This window comes from Chaetodon auriga, chromosome 23 (genome assembly GCF_051107435.1).
Source record: "Chaetodon auriga isolate fChaAug3 chromosome 23, fChaAug3.hap1, whole genome shotgun sequence".
NCBI lineage: Eukaryota > Metazoa > Chordata > Actinopteri > Chaetodontiformes > Chaetodontidae > Chaetodon > Chaetodon auriga.
Genome location: NC_135096.1, coordinates 1381060 through 1403473, shown reverse-complemented (window position 1 = coordinate 1403473; position 22414 = coordinate 1381060). Strand labels below are relative to the sequence as shown.

Genomic DNA, 22414 nt, shown 5'->3' with positions numbered 1-22414 from the left:
GTGGGTCCGTGAGACAATGGCCCCCATTGTTTACATTAGGGATCAGCTGCTTGCCCTGCGTAACACAGCTGTGCGGCCGGAGGAGCGACCTGATGTCCCCCCGCGAGTTAAGGAGGAGGATACAGGGGTGCCGCGCTGGGATCGGACGCCGCAACAGGAGGAGAGCTTATAGACTGACTCTCCCGTCCATCATCATGGGGAACGTAAGATCTCTCTCCAACAAGATGGACGAGCTAGCGGCGTTGACCCGGCATTATCAGGAATTCCGGCGGTGCAGTATGCTATTGTTTACTGAGACATGACTGGGAATGCAGCACACAGACGCGACTGTAGCGCTGGATGGATTCTCACTCATACGGGCAGACCGGACAGAGAAGAGCGGTAAGAGGAAAGGAGGAGGGCTGGCAGTGTTTGTGAATGATAGATGGTGTAACTCCAGGCACATCGCTATCAAGTCCCTTGTTAACAGGCAACCAGCTGTGTCCCACACAGTGAAGAGGTGGTCTGATGAGGCTGAAGAGGCTCTGAAGGACTGCTTCGATACAACAGTGTGGGATATGTTCAGTGACTCTCATGAGGAGGACATTGACAGTCTGACAGACAGCATCACAGACTACATAAACTTCTGTGTGGAGAACACTGTACCCACCAGGACTGTACGGTGTCACTCTAACAACAAACCCTGGATCAATCCTGACATTAAGGCTCTCTTAAAGGAGAAGAAGAGGGCCTTCAAGTCAGGAAACAAAGAGGAGCTGAAAACTGTTCAGAGGGCGCTAAGAAGGAATATCAGGGAGGGGAAGGACAGATACAGAAAGAGAATGGAGGAACAGCTGCAGGAGGCAGGGGAGTCTGGAGAGGCCTGAAAACCATCTCAGGTCACCAGGAGCCAAACTCCCAGGCGGCTGGGGATCCAAAGTGGGCAGATGAGCTGAACACCTACTTCTGTAGGTTTGAAGAAACATCTGTCCCTTCCCCAGCTGCACCAGCACTGCAGCAGACCTCTTTTGATCTGCCAGCACCCTGCCGAGTACCCCACTGACGCCCCCCCCCCCCCCCCCCCCCCCCCACAGTATTCAGCTCACCGCAATCAACGCCACCCCCCACTGCTCCTTCCAGCCCCCCATCCACTTCACAAGACACTCAGCCCCCCTGCTCCAACTTGTCCCTCACACCTCTCCAGGTGAGGAATCAGCTCAGGAGGTTAAAGACCAGGAAGGCTGCAGGACCGGATGGCCTCATCTTCCTCCTCCATCGAGCTCTATCTCACCTGGAATCGCCTGGGAGCTCTGTTCGGGTCCTTTTCCTGGACCTTGGCAGTGCTTTTAACACCATCAGACCAGCCATCCTGAGGAACAAGCTGGAACTTTCGAGAGTGGACCAACACCTCACATGCTGGATAGTGGACTACCTTTCCAACCGCCCACAGTATGTGAGGACAGGGAATGTGTGTCAGGGACTGTCCTCTGCAGTGTGGGGGGCCCCCAGGGAACTATACAGCTGACTTTTCCCACCTGTCACACACCTGCCACCTGCAGAAGTTCTCTGATGACTCTGCCATTGTCTGCCTCATCACAGATGGGGACGACAGGTCATACAGAGGACTCATTCAGGATTTTGTGGACTGGTGCCAGCAGAGCCACCTTCTGATTAATGAGGATAAAACCAAGGAGCTGGTTGTGGACTCTATCTGCTCAGGAGGCTGAGCTCTTTTGGGGTGCGTGGGGCACTCCTGAAGACCTTCTATGACTCTGTTGTGGCCTCTGCCATTTTCTGTGGTGTAGTCTGCTGGGGGAGCAGCATCACTACAGCTGACAGGAAGAGGCTGGACAAACTCAGCTCTGTCCTGGGATGCCCTCTGGAACTGGTGGAGGAGGTGGGGCGGAGGAGGATGACAGCCAAGCTGTCCTCCATGACAGACAATGACTCCCACCCCCTCCAACACACACTCACTGAGGAGCTCCATCAGTGACAGGATGCTACATCCAAAGTGAGTGAAAGAGCGGTATCGCAGGTCATTCCTCCCTGTAGCTGTCAGACCGTATGATAAAAACTGCTCCAAGTAATCAGTGCAATAGTCTGTGCAATAAGCTGTGCAATAAAACATGTACATAACAGTCTGTAAATACTATCTACAATTTCTTACCATTTTTTACAATTTCTTTCTTTTTATTTTCATTTAAAATTCTCACTCTTTTGTATATATACTGATGTTGTTTCTAATTTGCATGCACTTCTTATATTAATCTGCTCTCCTGATGCTGCTGTAATCTGGAATTTCCCCTCACAGGACAAATAAAGGAATATTGAATTGAATTGAATTGTATTGATTTAGCTAAGGCCTTTGATACTGTTGATCATTCTATTCTCATTTGTAGGTTGGCTAACATCGGGTTCTCTTATCATTCACTGGCAAAGTCAGAACATCTAAGTTTTAACATCATGCAATTTAATCTCATGTTCTGCTTTTCCTGATTCAGACACATATTAAGTGGACAGCAGCAAGGATTTCAGCCTCTGCTGGAAAGAGATTATGTGTACTGTATGTGTTTCAAGATGGCACGCAAGAGTGGCAGTTACTTACAGGAGCTCCTATTGCTTTTATTTTTGTGTGTGTTTTTGTGCTTTTTTTGTGTTTCTTCCATCACTAGTCTGGAGTGAACGTGGTAACTTCCAGGTGAAAAACTGGTGAGTGTAGTGATATGCTTTTTACCCTTTTCTGGACTTTTTAAAACCACACTGGGAGATCCATTCAGCCACAGCTCCATTGTTCACACATGGGAATGGCTGTTAGCACTGTGCAACACTGAGGGACTCCCAATGGAAAGACCAGAGATCCCCACGGAAATGAGAAGGAGCAGGGGATTTGAGAAGAAAAGATGGTATAAACCATCCATACCGTCTCTTATTGTGGGAAACGTGAGATCTCTCCCTAATAAGATGGAAGAATGCAGGGCAATAACCAGACTGCAGAGGGAGTATCAGGAATGTTTCCTGATGTGCTTCACGGAGAGATGGCTGAATGAGCTCACGCCACACTCACATGTTTCTTTGGACAGTTTCCAACTGCTGCAAGCAGACAGAGAGCGACGGAGAGCAGGAAGAGGAAAAGTGGGGGCATAGTGATGTTTGTGAACAACAGATGTTGTAGCCCAGGACACATCAGGTTAAAAGAGCAATGATACACAGGAGACATTGAGCTGCTGGCTGTTAGCATTCGGCCATATTATCTCTCACACTTCATCACAATAATTGTGTACATCCCCCTGTCGGCCGATGCTGCAGCAGCATACATGTTCGTACACACACTGCAGTGTTTCCTCTACATTAATTTAGGAGTGGCGGGCCACCATTCCCAAATCCTAGCCGCCGCTCCTTCAAATGTCTTTTTTTTTTTAATTGTCACAAATACACCACCGCCGCCTGTCTCCAGCTTCACAGCAGAGTCCGACGTTAATTACTTGCGAGAGCGTGGCCTTGAAAGTGACAGTCAGAGGAGTGCCGTCTTGGAAAGTAGGGCAACAACTTACCGGAGAAAAGGTAGACTTATTAGCTGAAGATAACTCATAATAGATTTTACAAGTTAAATAGACATTCGCAAAATATTGATGGCCAGCTAACGTTGCGTAACATATCGGTAGCTTAAGTTAATTGGGCCCGGTGCCAACTCAGTGTCTCTAACGTGAGTAAACTAATTGATAGCATTAAGCTAATATCGACAAGCCATGATGTAACTGCTGTCTGCATTTTCAGATGAGCTTGTTCAAATACTTCTCTAAGAAGAGAAAGACAGCTGATGAAGATGACGCTAGTCAGGTATCATTAGCCTTTTACTAACTCATAAATGATTATGGTTAGGCAAAAAATTGTGTCCACACTTGTAATCAGATGTGATGTGAGTGTAAATTATCTAACGTTAATGTTTTATGTAATCATATAAGACAAGTAACATTAGGCAGGGAGGAGCAGTGGAACAAAGTGAAGGAGAGCAGAGTACAGCAGGGGGAGAGCTGAGTGAAGGAGCAGGAGAGCGAAGTGATGGTGCAGCCTCTGAGCCTTAGAGCTCTTCCATGAAAAAACCCCCAGAAAAAATAATTGTTCTGAGCCTGGGTGCAAACTTTGCCACTGATTCTACAGCCCCATCAAGAAATTATTATTTGTTGTTTTTATTTTTTTTAATTAATTTTATTTTTTTATTGTTACATTCAGCCTTTAAAAAGCAAATTTCAACTGGCCATTCAAGGTAAATAGGTTGTAAAAGTAAAATCTGCAGTCAAGTGTCATTTGTTTAAGCCGCCACGGCTCCCTGGAGAGCCCGCCCCCGCTGCTGAAAAAAATCCTAGAGGAAACACTGCACTAGTGTCACAGCTACAGACATTGCACCCCCAGGCCCCCCTCCTCATCTCTGGAAACTTTAATCATGCTTTCTTGTTATCCACTCTCCCCACCTTCATGCAGTATGTTAAATGCTCCAACAGAGACAATCAAACCTTGGCCTTAGTGTATGCAAACACTAAGGATGCTTACACTTCATCACCCCTCCCCCCGCTGGGCCGGTCTGATCACAGCCTGGTTCATCTGTTCCCTGCATACATACCTTTGATGAATAAACAACTGCTAACCATAAGGTATGTAAGAAGATGGTCAGAGGAGTCCAGTATGGTACTGAGGGACTGTTTTGACATCACTGACTGGGATGTGCTGTGCAGTCCACATGGGAAGGACATCAACAGTTTCAACAGTTTAACAATCTGCATCATGGACTACTTTAACTTCTGTGTTGAAAACACTGTGCCTACCTGAAAGGTATCGTGTCTACCAAATACCAAACTCCAGAACTGAAAGCCCTACTGAATGAGGAGAAGAGGGGTTTCAGATCAGGAGACAAAAATGAGCTGAGGAGGCCAATAAGAAGAGGCAAGGAAACTGGAGGCGTGCCTTCAGTGGAACAACACCAGAGAGGTCTGGAGAGGCCTGAAAACCATCTCTAGCCACACCAGTGACAGTGGGAGGGGCCCAGAATTGGAAACTGGGAAATGGGCAAATGAACTGAATCTGATTTTCAAATCTGATTTTCAACAGAGTTGATTCTACCCCATTCCTTCCCCCACCCATCAGAGCCCAGACCTGACAGCATTACTTCTGCACTCCCCCTACGTCCCCCACAGAACAACCCTGACACCAGCAGCACTCTCCTCACACCACCTGTCCCCTCTCCACTCCATATCAGAGACTACACACCCCTTCCCCTACCTCATCTAACAGGAGCACCCCCTTCCTGCTCACTCACTCATTCATCACTCATCTTCAACCGCTTATCCGGGTCAGGTTGCGGGGCAACAGCTTCAGCAGGGGACCCCAAACTTCCCTTTCCCGGGCCACATTAACCAGTTCTGACTGGGGGATCCTGAGGCGTTCCCAGGCCAGTGTGGAGATATAATCTCTCCACCTAGTCCTGGTTCTTTCCCGTGGTCTCCTCCCAGCTGGACGTGCCTGGAATACCTCCCTGGGGAGGCACCCAGGGGGCATCCTTACCAGATGCCCGAACCACCTCAACTGGCTCCTTTCAATGCAAAGGAGCAGCGGCTCTACTCCGAGTCCCTTACGGATGACTGAGCTTCTCACCCTATCTCAAAGGGAGACCTTAGAGATAGGGTGAGACCACCCTCCTGAGGAAACCCATTTTGGCCGCTTGTACCCGCTATCTAGTTCTTTTGGTCATGATCCAGCCCTCATGACCATAGGTGAGAGTCGGAACGAAGATTTACCGGTAGATCAAGCTTTGCCTTCTGGCTCAGCTCTCATTTCTTCACAGCGGTGCGGTAGAGCGAACGCATTATGGCCCCCGCTGCTCCGATTCTCCGACCAAGCTCACGTTCCATTGTCCCCTCACTCATGAACAAGACCCCGAGGTACTTGAACTCCTTCACTAGGGGCAAGGACTCATTCCCTACCCGGAGTAGGCAATCCATCAGTTTCCTGCTGAGGACCATGGCCTCAGATTTAGAGGTTGTGATCCTCATCCCAGCCGCTTCACACTCGGCTGCGAACCGATCCAGTGAGTGCCGGAGGTCACAGACCGATGATGCCAACAGGACCACATCATCTGCAAAAAGCAGCAATGAGACCCTCAGCATACCGAACTGCAGACCCTCCTCCCCCCGACTACGCCTTGATATCCTGTCCATGAATATCACGAACAGGATTGGTGACAAGGCACAGCCCTGATGGAGGCCAACCCCCACTGGAAACAAGTCGGACTTACTGCCGAGTACGTGAACACAGCTCTTGCTTTGGGCATATAAAGATTGGATGGCCCTGAGAAGTGACCCCCTCACCCCATACACATGCAGCACCTCGAACAATATCTCCCGGGGGATCCGGTCAAATGCCTTCTCCAAGTCCACAAAACACATGTAGACAGATGGGCATACTCCCAGGCCCCCTCCAGGATCCTTGCGAGAGTAAAGAGCTGGTCCGTTGTTCCATAGCCAGGAATCCACATTGTTCCTCTTCAATCTGAGGTTCGACTATCGACCAAACCCCACTTTGCAACACTTTGGAGTAGACTTTACCAGGGAGGCTGAGTAGTGTGATACCCCTGTAATTGGCACACACTCTCTGGTCCCCTTTTTTAAACATAGGGACCACGTGTCATCCAAGACAGCCTTTTCCACCCAGAGCATTCAGCATTTCAGGACGGATCTCATCATTCCCCAGGGATTTACCACTGTGGAGTTGTTTAACTACCTCAGTGACTTCCACCAGGGTAATTGATGCTGATCCCCCATCAGCTTCCAGCCCTGCCTCTACAATAGAGGGCGTATCGGTCTGATACAGGAGTTCTTCAATGTGCTGCTTCCACCGCCCAACTACCTTGTCCGTTGAGGTTAACAGTGTCCCATCCTTACTGTACACAGCTTCGATGGTTCTCCGTTCCCCCCTCCTGAGGTTCCGGATGGTTTTCCACAAACACCTTGGTGCCGACCAAAAGTCCTTCTCCATGGCTACTCCAAACTCCTCCCACACCCGCTGCTTTGCCTCCCATATGGCGGAAGTTGCTGCCCGTCGGACCTGTCGGTACCTTGCAACTGCCTCTGGAGTCCTCCGAGCTAACATATCCCAGAAGGACTTCTTCAGTCGGACGGCTTCCCTGACCACCGGTGTCCACCATGATGTTCAAGGGTTACCGCCCCGTGAGGCACCCAAGACCTTTAGACCACAGCTCTCTGCCGCAGCTTCAGCAATGGAAGCTTTGAACATCGCCCACTCAGGTTCGATGCCCCCAACCTCCACAGGGATGCCAGAAAAGCTCCACTGGAGGTATGAGTTGAAGATCTCTCGGACAGGGGCCTCCTCCAGACATTCCCAGTTCACCCGCACCACATGCTTGGGTTTACCAGGTCTCTCTAAAATCTTCCCCCACCCTCGGACCCAACTCACCACCAGATGGTGATCAGTTGACAGCTCTGCCCCTCTCTTCACCCGAGTGTCCAAAACATGTGGCCTCAGGTCAGATGATACGATAACGAAATCGATCATCAACCTTCGACCTACGGTGCTCTGGTACCATGTACACTTATGAGCGTCCTTATGTTTGAACATGGTGTTCATTATGGACAGTCCATGACTAGCACAGAAGTCCAGTAACAGACAACCGCTCGGGTTCAGATCAGGAGGGCCATTCCTCCCAATCACGCCTCTCCAGGTGTCTCCATCGTTGCCCACATGTGCGTTGAAGTCCCCCAGAAGGACTATGGAGTCTCCTATCAGAGCCCCACGCAGGACTCCACTGAGGGTCTGCAAAAATGCCAAATACTCTGAACTGCTGTTCGGTGCATATGCACACACAACAGTCAGAGTTTTCCCCCCTGTAACCCGAAGGCGTAGGGAGGCGACCCTCTCGTCCACTGGGGTAAACTCCAATGTAGCAGCACTCAGCTGGGGATTTGTGAGTATCCCCACACCCACCCGGTGCCTCACACCTTGGGCAACTCCGGAGAAGAATAGAGTCCAACCCCTATCCAGGAGAACATTCCAGAGCCAACGCTGTGCGTAGAGGTGAGCCCCACCAGATCCAACTGGTAGCGCTCCATCTCATGCACAAGCTCTGGCTCCTTCCCCCACAGAGAGGTGATGTTCCATGTCCCCAGAGCCAGCTTCTGCCACTCATGTCTGGTCCGTCGAGATCCCCAGCCTTCACTGCCACCCATACGGCGGCGCACCCGACCCCAGCTTTTTATCCTGCAGGTGGTGGGCCCACAGGATGATCCCCTTCCTGTATGGTCCCAATTCCAAAGACTGTGCATCCCAGACATCGCAACCACTTCAGGCTGGTAGCCTTAACTTCTCACCTGATGAAGACCATGACGAGGATCATACTCAACCATCTCTGTCACCTGATGAGCAGCGAGCTGGACCCCTTACGGTGTGCACATCAAACAGGCATTGGTGTGGAAGACACAGTGATCGATCTGCTCCACAAAAACTTTTTCCCACCTGGAGAACACTGGGAGCACCGTGAGGGTCATGTTTTTTGATGTCACTGCTCAGGAGGAAGCTAGTAGTAGCTGGAGTAGACTGCCACCTGGCTGCATGGATCATGTGTCTACCTCACCAACAAACCACAGTATGTGAAGCTTTGCAACTGTGTGTCTGATGTGATGGTTTGCAGCATGGGGGCTCCATAGGGTACAGTGCTCTCTCCTTTCCTCTTCAGCCTCTACACATTAGACTTCAGACACAACACAGACAGCTTTCACGTCCAGAAGTTCTCAGATGATACAGCCAATGTTGGACTCGTATGATAGGGGGATGAACTGGAATACAGTCATAACCAACTTTATCTACTCAACCATCTGCACATAAATGCCAGCAAGACAAAGGAGATGGTGATAGACTTCCGCAGGAAAGTGCCACAGACTACACCGGTGAACGCCCATGGTTTTGATATTGAGATTGTGGACTGGTATAAATACCTGGGTGTTCACCTCAACCACAAACTAGACTGGACAAACAGCACAGACATTCTGTTCAAAAAGGGGCAAAGTCGTCTCCATCTGCTCAGAAGACTGAGGTCTTTTGGAGTATGTCGGACACTGTTAAGAGCTGGCTCTGTCCTGGACTGCCCTGTGGACACCATTGAGAAGGTAGGTGAGAGGAGGATGTAAGCTAAGCTGACATCAATCATGGACAACCCCTCTCACCCCCTGCATGAGACAGTGGGGGCTTAAGCAGCTTCTTCAGCAACAGACTGCTGCATCCAGTCTGTAAGAAGGAACGGTACCATAGGTCTTTCATTTCAGCAGCTGTGAGACTACTTAATTCCAGAATCATTTAATCTAGCACTGTGTCAACACAACATCACAAACCTACTGTTTGCACTACTATGTTATTTTTGGTGAACATTTGCTAATAAACATTACATTCATGCAAATATTTTGTGCAATACTACATTTTATTTAAGATTTATATATTCTTTTAAGACTAGACTGGATAATAATACATTGTTCTTATATAGCGCTTTTCAGGGTACTCAAAGACACTGCACAAAAAATACAAATAATGAAATAAGGAGCAAAAAGAATAAACACCATGTCGGCAGATTATGTGACCAAGAAGAAACAGGTACATTATGAAGAGGATGGGGCTGAGAACCTTGGGGGACACATTGGGGGAGGGGAGCAGTGGAGGATTTGTAGTTATTGATTTGAGATGAATTGAAGTCTGCCAGAGAGATATGATTTGAACCAGCTGAGGGCAGAGCCGGTGATATGAAAGGTAGTTTCCAGTCAGGAGAGAAGGATGAGTGATTGATGGTATCAAAGGCAGCTCTGAGGTCGAGGAGGATGAGAATGTTGAGGTTTCTGCCGTCAGAGGGGAGGAGGAGGTTGTTAGTGATTTTAAGGAGGGCAGTTTCAGTACTGTGTTTTGAGCGGAATTTCGGTTGAAATATTTCATACGTGCTATTGGTGGAGAGGTGTTTTTTTAGTTGTGAGGCTGCAGCACATTCCAGTGCTTTGGACAGAAAAAGTAGGTTGGAGATTGGTCTGAAGTTTTTTGGGGTATTGCGGTTGAGTCCAGGTTTTTTTTTTTTTTTTTAAATGGGGTTGACAGCAGCAATATTGAGAGATGGTGTGACAATGCCAGTAGACAAGGAGGAGTTTATTGCTGTGGTGATCAGTGGGGAAAGAGTGGGAAAGCAGACCTTTACAAAGCAGCTTTTGTCTGGAATACTTTTGTGATTTGAGCGGAATTCAATGTCTGAAATTAAGATGTCTGTAACATCTTAATTTCCGTTATGTGGGATCAATAAAGCTATATTTTATCCTATCGTACTGTATCACCAAAACTCATACTCAACTTTTATGCACAAATGTTACTTGTCTTCTTGTTCATTATTTCCTCTTCAGACTGAGTGGCTGTAACCTCTCAAAAAGAAGCTGTGAAGTTCTGTCCTCAGTCCTCAGATCCCAGTCCTCCAGTCTGAGACAGCTGGACCTGAGTAACAACAACCTGCAGGATTCAGGAGTGAAGCTGCTGTCTGCAGGACTGGAGAGTGAAAACTGGAAATTGGAAACTCTCAGGTCAGATGAAGTCACAGTTTGTCTTGAATTTTTAAAGAATTTCTCTAAAATTTGAGCTCCATTCAATTTAAACAGCTACTCTCATGTCAGAATTTGAAATTTCACAGAAAATCTTTGAATTTTCCAGTGTATTTTGTTCTAATTCAGATCAAAAAATTTTCACGCCATGAAATTTGAAATCTGGCTGAGATAAATGACTTTATTTTTGTATAAAATTATGTGACTGAATATCATTTCATGTCTTTCGTAATTCAGTCAACTCGCCAACATTTTTAGAGTCAAACAAGAAAGATTTCAACATGTGCTGAGATGAGATTTTATTTTCTTTATCACCAAAACTCTTGATTATTTCCAGACTGAATGTCTGCAACCTCTCGGAGAGAGGCTGTGAAGCTCTGTCCTCAGTCCTAAGATCCCAGTCCTCCAGTCTGAGAGAGCTGGACCTGAGTAACAACAACCTGCAGGATTCAGGAGTGAAGCTGCTGTCTGCTGGACTGGAGAGTCCACACTGTGCACTGGAATCTCTCAGGTGACCATTCAAGATCCCGTTCCACTGATAACCATTTCAAATCTGATTTTTGTCAGAGGGTAAACATTTAAGCTGTGTAGGACTGTGTCTGATAATATAATTTGTACAAAATATAAGCAGACTTGTTTCCTCTGTCCAACAGCAACTTCAATTTCCCACTGTGAAGTCACAGTTTCCTTTTGCCAGTGCACACAGCACTCTGCTCAAAGTGCATGTCTTCATGATCCCTTTGTGACCAAAGCTTCAGTCTTCATAAACTCATTTTAATGTTTTTAGCCATGCTAGCAGCATGTCTTTATGGATGGTCATGTGGGTCTGTCAGTCCTCCACTTGAAATATCTCAACAACTGTTGGATGGATTATCATGAAAGGTGGCTCAGATGTTCATGCTCCCCTCAGGATGAATTGTAACCACTTTGATCCTCTAACGTTTTATCTATCTCCATCATCGGGTCAACATTTTAAAGTGTTCACTACTTTGTATTATGATCAAATACCTGCAGAACTAAAGACATTCCCATCAACCTCAGCTGTACTTTGTCTTCACTGCTAACTAGCTAATTAGAAACAAACATTGTACCTGCTAAACATGAACATGCAAGTATTGTCATGGTGAGCATGTTAGCATGCTGAAGTTAGCATTTGTCTCAAAGCACTGCTGTGTCCAAGTGCAGCCTCACAGAGCTGCTAGCATAACTGCAGACTTTGACATTTAGATCACAGTTACATGGTCACTGTTAACATGTTCATTTAGCCATTCTGTTTATTGATTTATTTATTTGGAGACAGTTTCTTCTTGATTTGATGGACACAGCAGGACCTTCAGATGATCTTCCATGTGTGTTGTTCTGTGTGTTTGCAGGCTGTCAGGCTGTCTGATCACAGAGGAAGGCTGTGCTTCTCTGGCCTCAGCTCTGAGATCCAACCCCTCCCATCTGAGAGAGCTGGACCTGAGCTACAATCATCCAGGAGACTCAGGAGTGAAGCTGCTGTCTGCTAGACTGGAGGATCCTCACTGCAGACTGGACACTCTCAGGTATGAAGAGGCTGCTGCAGCCACAGTCAGTCAGTGTGAAAAAGGAGGAAGAGCTGGAAACATGTTGTCTGTCTTTTTGGTTGATGGTGGATGTGAGTGAGACATGAACAATCACACATGTAGGAAACCTTTGTCCTTTGATCACAACATAAACACTGGTTGAACATGAAAAGGGCATATTTGTGTTGGAGGTCTCAAGGAGAACATCTCCAGGAACAAACATGATAATGACCTGTTGGTCATAATTGATGCAGTTTGGACAGATCTCTGCATGGTAAAAGAACTGTCTGTCAGTTTGACAAATGTCCTTTTTGTCCTCAAAAGACATAAAAACAAGCTTCCAGTAAGTCCAAAGCAGTTGTATTTAGTTCAAACTGCTGGAACCTGACAACCACAGAACAGAGCAGGACTTTTGAGATGCTTCAGTCAAGTGTTTTTCTCAAAATGTTGGACTGTTCCTTCATCAGTGGAGAACAATTGGACTGAACATGGTCTTCACAGCAGTCATGGGTTGTAAATATTTCAATGTGCAGACATCAAGTGGCTCTTCTTGTTCTGGTGAACTTCAGGAAGTTTGACATGAAAAGATTTCCACACAACGGAGTCATGATGACTTGTCTCAGATACTGAATTTATTGACAGTATTCACACTTGTAATGAACACATGAAGCATGGTCACATATGGGACATGACGAGGAAAATCGTGTCCAATAATCAATGATTAAAACTCTGTTGGTTTGTTCAGTGAAGACAAAGTCAGACTGATTATTGATCATCACAGGTGGGAGAGCAAGAGAGCGATCAATGAGTGAAGCAGCTTAGAATAGAAGTCAGCAACAGATTGAAATGAGGAAATGAGCTGATGAAGGCAGATTTAATGATGAGAGAGAATCAGTGTCGCTGTCAGTGTCTGAGCAGAGCTGAAGAGGTTTAGGGGCAGCAGGGAGAAGCAGGCTGGATCAACATGTTGGGTTTGTGTGTATGAGAGTGATGTAACGTCCATGTTTGCATGCTGAAAGAGGAGGTGCTGCTCTGACCCCCCTCCTCCTTTCAGGGTGGAGCCTGCTGGAGTCCGATGGTTGAGACCAGGTCTGAGGAAGTGTAAGTGTGTCTTTAATTTGACTGATGAAAACAAAGCAGAGCACATTCAGCCATCTTCAAACTGTGACATCACTCATTCACATCTCTGATGTCATCATCATTTGTCCATCAATCAGCAGATGATGGATCAATAACTGCAGCTGTTTTCTTCTTCTTCTCTCCATCAGATTCCTGTGAACTCAAACTGGACACAAACACAGTGAACAGAAACATCAAACTGTCTGACAACAACAGGACCATGACGTATGTGAGAGAGGATCAGTCATATCCTGATCATCCAGACAGGTTTGACTGGTGGCCTCAGCTGCTGTGTGGAACTGGTCTGACTGGTTGCAGTTACTGGGAGGTCGAGTGGACAGGAGACATGTCTGTATCAGTGAGTTACAGAAGAATCAGAAGGAAAGGAAACAGTAAAGAGTGTGTGTTTGGATTGAATGATCAGTCCTGGAGTCTGTTCTGCTCTGATGGTCGTTACTTTGCCCGTCAAAATTACAGAGAAACATCCATCTCCTCCTCCTACTCATCTTCCTCTGTCTCTAACAGAGTAGGAGTGTATGTGGACTTTCCTGCTGGCACTCTGTCCTTCTACAGAGTCTCCTCTGACACACTGATCCACCTCCACACCTTCAACACCACATTCACTGAACCTCTTTATCCTGGTTTTGGATTCAGGATCTCGTCTGGGTCCTCACTGTGTCTGTGTTCTCTGTAGGAGGGAGAGTCTTGTAGGAATTAGATGACTTACTAATCCCAGGAATCAGTCTATGAATTGTAAAATCTTTGTGGCCCTTTCTCACTAAGGTGAGAAAGAGAACAAAAGGACATTCAGTGAGGGGAAACAGGATGAAGGGGGAAGTTTAAGCTGCGATTATGGTATAGTATGAACCCTGGGAAATAGGATGAGTGCACTCCCCCTAATGGTCATTGTTTTAAGGGACTGATTTACCAATACGAGGTGCATGTGACAATCAGTTGTCCTTTTTGTTGCCAAACAGTATGAAAGCCAAGATATTGTGGAAATCTGCAGAGAACACTCTGCCTCCATGCTGCATGTATTAAAGAGACCTGGGTCATCACACCGAGTCTATAATTCTTCAGAGAATTAGCAACTCTCAACAAGCAACAAGGAGAATTTCCCTTACAGTCTCCTCCTGTTAGAAAAACACTGCTGAACAGATCAGTTGAATCTTTGCAGGATCTCAGTCACATCAGTCTGTCAGGTTATTGGAATAAATTGATCAATGAACTTTGTTGAAAATGATTGAAAAGATTCCTCATTTACTTTGTGAACTTCTTCCACTTCCAGTCCTTTAAAGATGGAAGCTGTGATCATTAAACTGTGGAAACGCTGTTGACTTGAACCTTCAGCTGTGTGTTGATTTCAATTCTGGATCTTGTTCCAATCAAAGCTGAATGTTGCTGTGAGTGTTTGTTGTGTCTCTCAGATCAGGACTAGAGGTCCACCGGTACGTTTTTTTCAGGGCTGATACAGATTATTAGAAATCAAGGAGACCGATAACCGTTAAAATATCAGATATCATCTTGATTGTTTCACTTCATGTTGTGTTTTCATGGTTCATTTTACTCAACAACATCGAGCTGAACCAAGAATCAAGTGAGCACAAACTAATTCCTGATGGCTGATACCACTTGAACTGTTTGTTGACATATTAAGACATGAGGAAGGAGACCTTCAAAATCAAAATCCAAGACAAGTGACCACAGTGAGAGCAGCACAGGTTTCCCTCAACACCAGAGACAACCTGAGGGACGTGGACCTCGTTAGCAGACGCCCACTTCATTCAAACAACTTTATTACCACCAGTTTGGACCAGGTGGCTGATAACATGTCGTGATACTATTTGCGATTCAAACTTTAATTTAGAGTCAAGTTTCATCTTCGAAAGCAAAAAAACAAGTTTTTAAATCATTGTCAAACAAATCTGTCAAAGACTTTTAGAAAAGCCTTCAAACTTCAACGGTACATGAGAAACAACTGAAAAAAAGGAAACTTCACATAAACGGTAAGTAGTTTTTTCCTTTTTTTTTTTTTTTTAGGCTTCATCTCAACTGTATGCAGAGGATATATAGAGTTACTTTAATTTAAAATAAGCCCATCTTTTTTCCAACAACTTTTCTTTCTCATTAATTCTATAAGTTACCCTCTCCATCCTATAAATATTCTCTACAGTCTCTAGCCATTTATTTACTTTGGGGGCTTCCAACTTTTTCCAGATTCTTGTTATTTGTTTGAGTGCTGTAATTCTCAGAATCCAAAATAAATATTCTTCATCCTTTCCATTAAAGGCCATTAAAACCTATTCCCAACCATAAAGTGTGTTTATTAAATTGGCCCAATTTCCCAAACATCTGTTCTATTATGTGTATGACTTCTGACCAATACATTTCTCTTTTTTTTACATGTAAAGAATATGTGAGTGTGGTCCGCTTTGTCTTCCCCGCATTCCCTCCAGCAGCTAGAATTATTCTGTGTATATTTGCTGAACATCACTGGTGTTCTAAAATACCGTATATTTATCTTCCAAGCATATTCTTGGCAGAAGGCGATTTTATGTTTGAGAAATGATCTTTAAGACTCTGATTCCACTCGTCATCTGATATAGATGTTTTCAGTTCTATCTGCCATTTATCCTTAATGTTATTTATGTCTTCGGTTCTGTAATCCTGAAATATTTGATGCATTTGTCCAGTTATATTTTTCAAATTATGGTTTTGATTGGCCTTTATCCTATGTCTCAGAATGGGATGGAGATCTCCAAGAGATGTAATTTGGACTTTTTCCTTCAAATAGTTTCTCACTTGCAAATATCTGTAAAAGTGATTCTTGTTTAAACCATATCTATTTACTGTATTTTCAAAAGAATCGATTGCTTCTTCCTTGTACATTTGATAGAATCTTGTGAGGCCCTTACTCTCCCATTTTTTAAAAACATCATCAATACTATTTGGAATAAAATCTGGATCCCAGGCTATCTCTCTTAAACAAGTGATTTCCTGATCCTTAACTTTGGTTCATTTACATATTCTTCTCCAGATTTTAAATGTGTTTTGTACAGAATAACTTTGTGTTTTAATCTGTGCTTTTTTCTAAACTGAGAAAATCAAAGTACTGAGTGATTCAGCCAAATTAAACTCAGTGAGTTTCCATTTGGGTCTCATCTCATTATTCATCCATATTAAAATTGGTTTCACCTGTGTTATGCCCCGGTTTAGGGGAACCCTTGGCATAACAGATGCGCTCCCTCCAGGCTTCCCACTCCAAAGAAGGCCAGCAACTGGATAAACCAACTTCAAACCATGTGCAGTTTTATTTATCTTCAGGGGAAGAACAGGCCAACATAACAAACAGAACAAACTGAAATCGCCCTACACTTTCCTAACAAACAAAAGGAAAATAAATGACAAAGTTGTAACCTAAACTCCTGACATAAAACACAGGAGAAAACGGGTGCAAAACAAAAGGCTTCTTCCCCCTACTTCACTGCCCTAACTATTTACAACTATTTACAATGTTTACTAAAGTTCAGAACTTGGTCTTAATACAAAGGTACACACTTAGATTTTCACACTCAGAAGTTACTAATTCAAACCATCTACACATCCTGCTGGTGTCTTTGTGGTGGAAATGCTGGAGAGAGGCCGGGGGAGTGCACGCTGCCGGTTCAAATAGACTGGGGATCCACCCCCTGACCAATCGCGCTGCAGCAGCCATCATCAGGCTCCATCCCTGTTGGAGAGAGAGAGGGAAAAGAGACACACACGCACCGGAGGAGGAGACACTGCAGCAAAGAGAAAAAAAAACCCACATACACACTCACAAATGACCCACAGGGTCATAACACCTGTGCTGAGTAATAGTAGTTAATTACATTTGGTAATGCAAGTCCCCCTCTTTCTTTCTTTCTTTTTTTCTTTCTTTCTTTCTTTCTTTCTTTCTTTTTTTTTTTGTTTTTTGGTTGCAAAATTTTAAGTTTCAGTTTTGGCTTCTTTTCGTCCCACAAAAATTTTCTAAGCAGCCCATCCCAAACATTAAAACTTGTGGGTGGTATGTATGTAGACAGATTCTGAAATAGAAACAAAAAGCATGGCAAAACATTCATTTTAATGATATTTATCTTTTCAGATAATGTGAGAGGTAAGATTTTCCACCTATTCAGATCTTGCTTTACTAAATTCTCCAGATTCTCGAAATTACAATGATGTCTTAGGTCTAAATTATTGGGTATGATAACGCCTAGATATCTCACTTTATTCTGGTCCCATTTAAAGTCAAACTGTTTTTTAAAGTTTCTCTCCAAATGGGTACCAATTTCCATAGCTTCACTTTTATTTAAATTTAACTTATAACCAGACAGTATTCCATAGTTTCCAACTTCATCCAGTAACGCAGGCAATGAATTATGTATATCTGTGAGGTACACCATAATATCATCCGCGTACATTGCTAATTTCTGTTCATCTTCCTTAATTTTGAGACCCTTTATCTTCTCACTTGCCCGAATCCTCTCCGCTAATGGTTCTATGTATAAAGCAAATAGTTGTGGGGATAATGGGTCTCCCTGTCTTGTTCCTCTTTTTAAATTAAAAGTTTTAGAAAGGATCCCATTCACTCTGACTCTTGCTTTTGGTTCTTTATACATATTCTTCATCAAATCAATAAAGGTTTGGTGGAAGCCAAACGTCTGGCACACTCCAAATAAAGAGGGCCATGACACCCGATCAAAGGCCTTTTCAGTTTTGTTTTTATTGTATAGTCAATTACATGAAGAGTACGCCGAACATTGTCACTTAAAAGACGGTCTTTGACAAATCCTGTTTGGTCTAAATTAATCATTTTAGGTAGTATGAAAGTCTATTTGCTATAATTGATGTGAAAAGCTTTTGATCTACATTTAGGAGGGACACGGGTCTATAAGATGAACAATGTTTTAAATCTTTTCCATCTTTAGGTATTACAGTAATAATTGCTGAATTCCATGAGACTGGCCAGTTTCCTGTTCGTAGAATTTCATTAAAAACTCTGCATAGAATGGGAGAAAATAAGTACCTGAATTCCTTATAGAATTCACAAGTGAAAGCGTCACTCCCAGGACTTTTTCCAGTGTTGCTTTTCTGAATTAACGTTAGAATTTCTGTTTCTCCTATTGACTGTCCTAAACCATCATTCAATTTATCCGTCACTGTTGGGAGGTTTAAGAGTTCCAAGTACTTTTTCATTTCCTGCTTGTCTACTTCTGCTTCTTCTGGGGTATAGAGGTTTTGATAGTAATCCCTAAAACATGAAGCTATTTCCAACTTGCCCCTCTTACTTATGAAGTTTTTATCTATAATGGTGGTTACTGCAGTTTTTTCTCTCCGTTTCTTTAATTTAGTTGCTAATATCTTTAGTGCTTTTGGACTGTTATCATAGTATGTTTGTCTACAGAGCATGAGTTTCTTTTCAATTTCTTGTATTTCTATTGTTTCCAAAGCTTTTTTTTTTTTTTTTTTTTGCTACAATTGTGTTTGTATATCTTTATTCATCCATTTTTCATGCTCTTCTTGTAATTTATTTTCCAACGCCCTCTTTTCTTTTTCTCTTTGCCTCTTTTTCCAGCAAGAATATGCTATTATTTCTCCTCTTAATGTTGCTTTAGCAGCTTCCCACAGTATTATAGATGTTACTCCCCCATTATCATTTATCTCCAAATAGGACTTCATACTATTTTTTATTTTTTCCTTAAAACGTTCATCCCCAAGTGAGGAGTTATTTAACCTCCATACCGTTTCTCCTCGTTCCCTCTTCAAATTTAATTCCATTAAAACTGGTGCATGGTCAGCTATAGTTATAGGTAATATTTTGCATATTGTGACATTTGAATTTTCATCTTTGAACATTGAAAAAAATAATCTAATCTAGAATAAACCTTATGTGCATCAGAGTAAAAGGTGAAGGCCTTTTCCTGTGGATGTAAACAACGCCAGCCGTCAAATAGCCCAAACTCTATTTGAGCTTTTCTCATTAAACTTGCTGCTTGTTGTGATTTATGTGTTATTCTACTTTGAGTGTCAACCTTCTGGTTCATCACCAGGTTGAAATCTCCCCCCATTATAGTTTTTCCCTTGGCTTCAGTCATTAGCAGATCTAGAATCCTTTTCAGGAGGTCAACTTCTTTTCCAGGTGGATAAGCATTATGTGTTGTTCTTCTATTTCCCCCATTACAAATACATACCTTCCTTCCTTATCTCTGATACATTTTTCTTTTTTAAACATGAGATTATCTTTAATGAGAACTGCTACTCCTCGTTTAGCTGTTGTGTGGGAGGAGGAAAACACCTGTGCTGAGGCTAATTTCTCCAGTTTTGCATGTTCCACCTTACTCAGGTGTGTTTCCTGTAGAAAAATAATTTCTCCTCCTTCTTTCTTAAGTTTTTGGAGTATTCTCTTCCTTTTTATTGGATTATTTAGGCTGTTTGTGTTGAGAGATATACATTTAAGTTTCCCCATTACATTGATATACAAAATATTTGTTCCCTTTATATATGTATAGAAAGCCTTTAAACCTAGGAAAAAGCCTACAAAATATATGTATAGAAAGCCTTTAAACATAAGAAGAAGCCTACAAAGAATACATTCTGTGTGCATAAAAAACACCTGTGACCCGACCAAAATAACCAACCCTGAACTTCCAAATCCTGCCTCCTCTATATGGTTACAGCAAATATTCCACACTGTTAGTCTTATGTGGAAAAGGGGGTTAACTTGAATTAATCCCTGCCACGAGATGGTAGATGTGGCTGCAGTTCTGGGACTGAGAGTAGCCCATACTTGCATGGTCAGCTGCATACAAGTGCAAGGCCCCTCCAAATACTCTTTAATAGTCTATATAGTATATCCCTTCAAAGTGAAACTAAGGGTATAAGAATATAAAAAAATAAATAAATACAAAGGAATACCATACAATACCCTTCACATCCCTCTCCTATTTATTGGCCATATGCAAATTTCGTCTGAGTTCTAGACTTCTTGTTCAAGTGAAAATTCAGTTCAATCTCTTTAATTAAAATAATAATAAATAAACAAATAAATTGCCTTAATAAATAAATACCAAGAAATACATCCCTTCTTCACATCTTCGCATCCCTCTTTTATTTAATATTCATGTGCAAAGTTCATAGATGGGTTTTAGATCTCTTGTGTGGGTAGAGATAATGAATTTCAACTCATTTAAAAAGAACCTCTTTTCTCTTTGAGTTAATCATAAAATAAATAGTCTTAGCCTGTACAATGGCATCCATTCTGTCCTTAGGTCATGCCTACTCACTTCGATATGGAAGGTGCAGAGAAAGAGAAAGAACAAACTTTTTGTCGGGTATTCCACTGTAGGAAGTGGACCACGAAAGACCGAGGGGTTGCGTCTTCTCGTGCCGGCTTCTGTGTGGGTGAGCAGTGCGCCGCAACTATGTGTATCGTGTCGGCAGGGATCTCCAGCTTTTCCACAAGCACTGATTTGATAAATCTCACCGCATCATCCCCCTCTGCTCCTTCTCTCACTCGGTAAATTCGTACATTGTTCTGCCTTGATTTGTTTTCGAGGTGATTGATCCTTTGTTCAGCTTCTCCAATATTCCTCACAGCCTCCCCTAGAGTACAGCGGACTTCATTCACGTCTTTCCACATTTGCTTCATTTCTGATGAAAAGTTTTCGAAGTCCAACCGGAGTTCCCCAATCTGTTCCCCAATCTGTCCTTTGAAGTCCGTCAGCATACTTTTGAGGCTTTGTTCAAGCCAACTCATTTCCATTTCTTTTGATTTGTTTGTCACGTGCGTTTCCTTTGTCTTATTTCCAGCCCACATTTCCTGAGTAACTGCTCCAGATCTCAGATTCATACCCCTTGACAAATATGATTGAAGTATTCATTACACTTGAGTTCTAATTTGAGCTATTTTTGAGTTACATTTGGAGGTTTGTGAGGAGCCTCATTCACAGTGACATCCACTCGCGTGCAGTCAGACCGAAAGTCAGTCGAAAAAACAGGAAACTTGATCAACATGAACCAGAGACGCAGAATTTATTGTGAAAAAAATCGGTTTGATTTTAATGGAGTTTTTCTGTCCTGCAGCTTCTTCGTATTCGATGGAAAAAGAGGAAAAACAACGACAGAAAAACGGGTTAAAAAACTGGACTGAGGAGGCTTCATCATCACCAAAAATGAACCACAAAATAATGGAAACGATATGAAATTAAAGATAATTTCTCTTATTATGTCTTCCATCAAGGCTGGTTAAATGCACAATGTGCTGACTTTATTTATTGAGTGTTGGATGGTGGAGATGGTTGCAGGTGGACTTGGTATTCTGACGGTTTGTGGGAGCCGTGGAAGAGTCTCCAGGTGAGTCCAGATCCTGCAGATCTTTATTCATCAATCGTTCATCCTGATTCTCTGCCCCTCAGTTGGGTTTTGGATGTTAAAGACAGACATTAGACATCAGATTGACTTGAGGAACTAACAGTTGACTGATGCTGTGTGGACCAGGATTCACACTGATTATTAGGATCAATATGTTCTGATCAGTATTGATGATGTATGTTACAACCCCTAGCTCGTAGTGGGAAAAGGGAAGCAACATAAACCAGTTGTAATTGGTTAAACAAAGTTATTTATTTCAAAGGTAAGGTAAATGATATGTACAAACAAAAAACACCAGAGGCAACTCTAAAGGAAAAGGGCCTACGAGTGCTGATAAATCAAAAAACAATCAAAACCAAAAGAGGACTCTCTGGGATTATCTCACTTTGTCAAACAAAAGAAACCACCCGAAAATAAAACCCTCTCTGCTTAACTAAAACGGAACAAAAACAGCAGATCAGCACCCCTTCTTCCTAGTGCACGCTATCACAACTTCGCTACCGCGGTATCACTAGAATCACAGAATTTTGAAGCTGGCCCTGGCCCAGTCCTTCACTAACTACAAAAAAATGCCTCTTCACAATTTGTGACCACACACAACAAATGTCTGGCGCGCTGCTCCTCAGCCGCCGCGAGTGCCGGTCCGCTCGAGCCTTTCAGCATCCCGTCCCCGATTGGCGCCTGGTGATTGGTGAACGGGTCCGACTCTGCACCAATCCCGCGAGCGGACAGCCGAAGGTGGGAGGTGGG

General features: G+C 43.7%; 1 protein-coding gene across 1 annotated transcript in view; it reads left to right on the top strand.

Moving 5' to 3' along the window:
* The window catches only part of LOC143315903 (uncharacterized), an 82568-nt gene that overhangs the window by 5777 nt on the left and 54377 nt on the right, over window positions 1-22414 (top strand). The window contains 2 exon segments of the mRNA XM_076723469.1: window positions 10413-10586; window positions 10942-11115. Coding sequence (XP_076579584.1) covers window positions 10413-10586; window positions 10942-11115 — 348 coding nt within the window.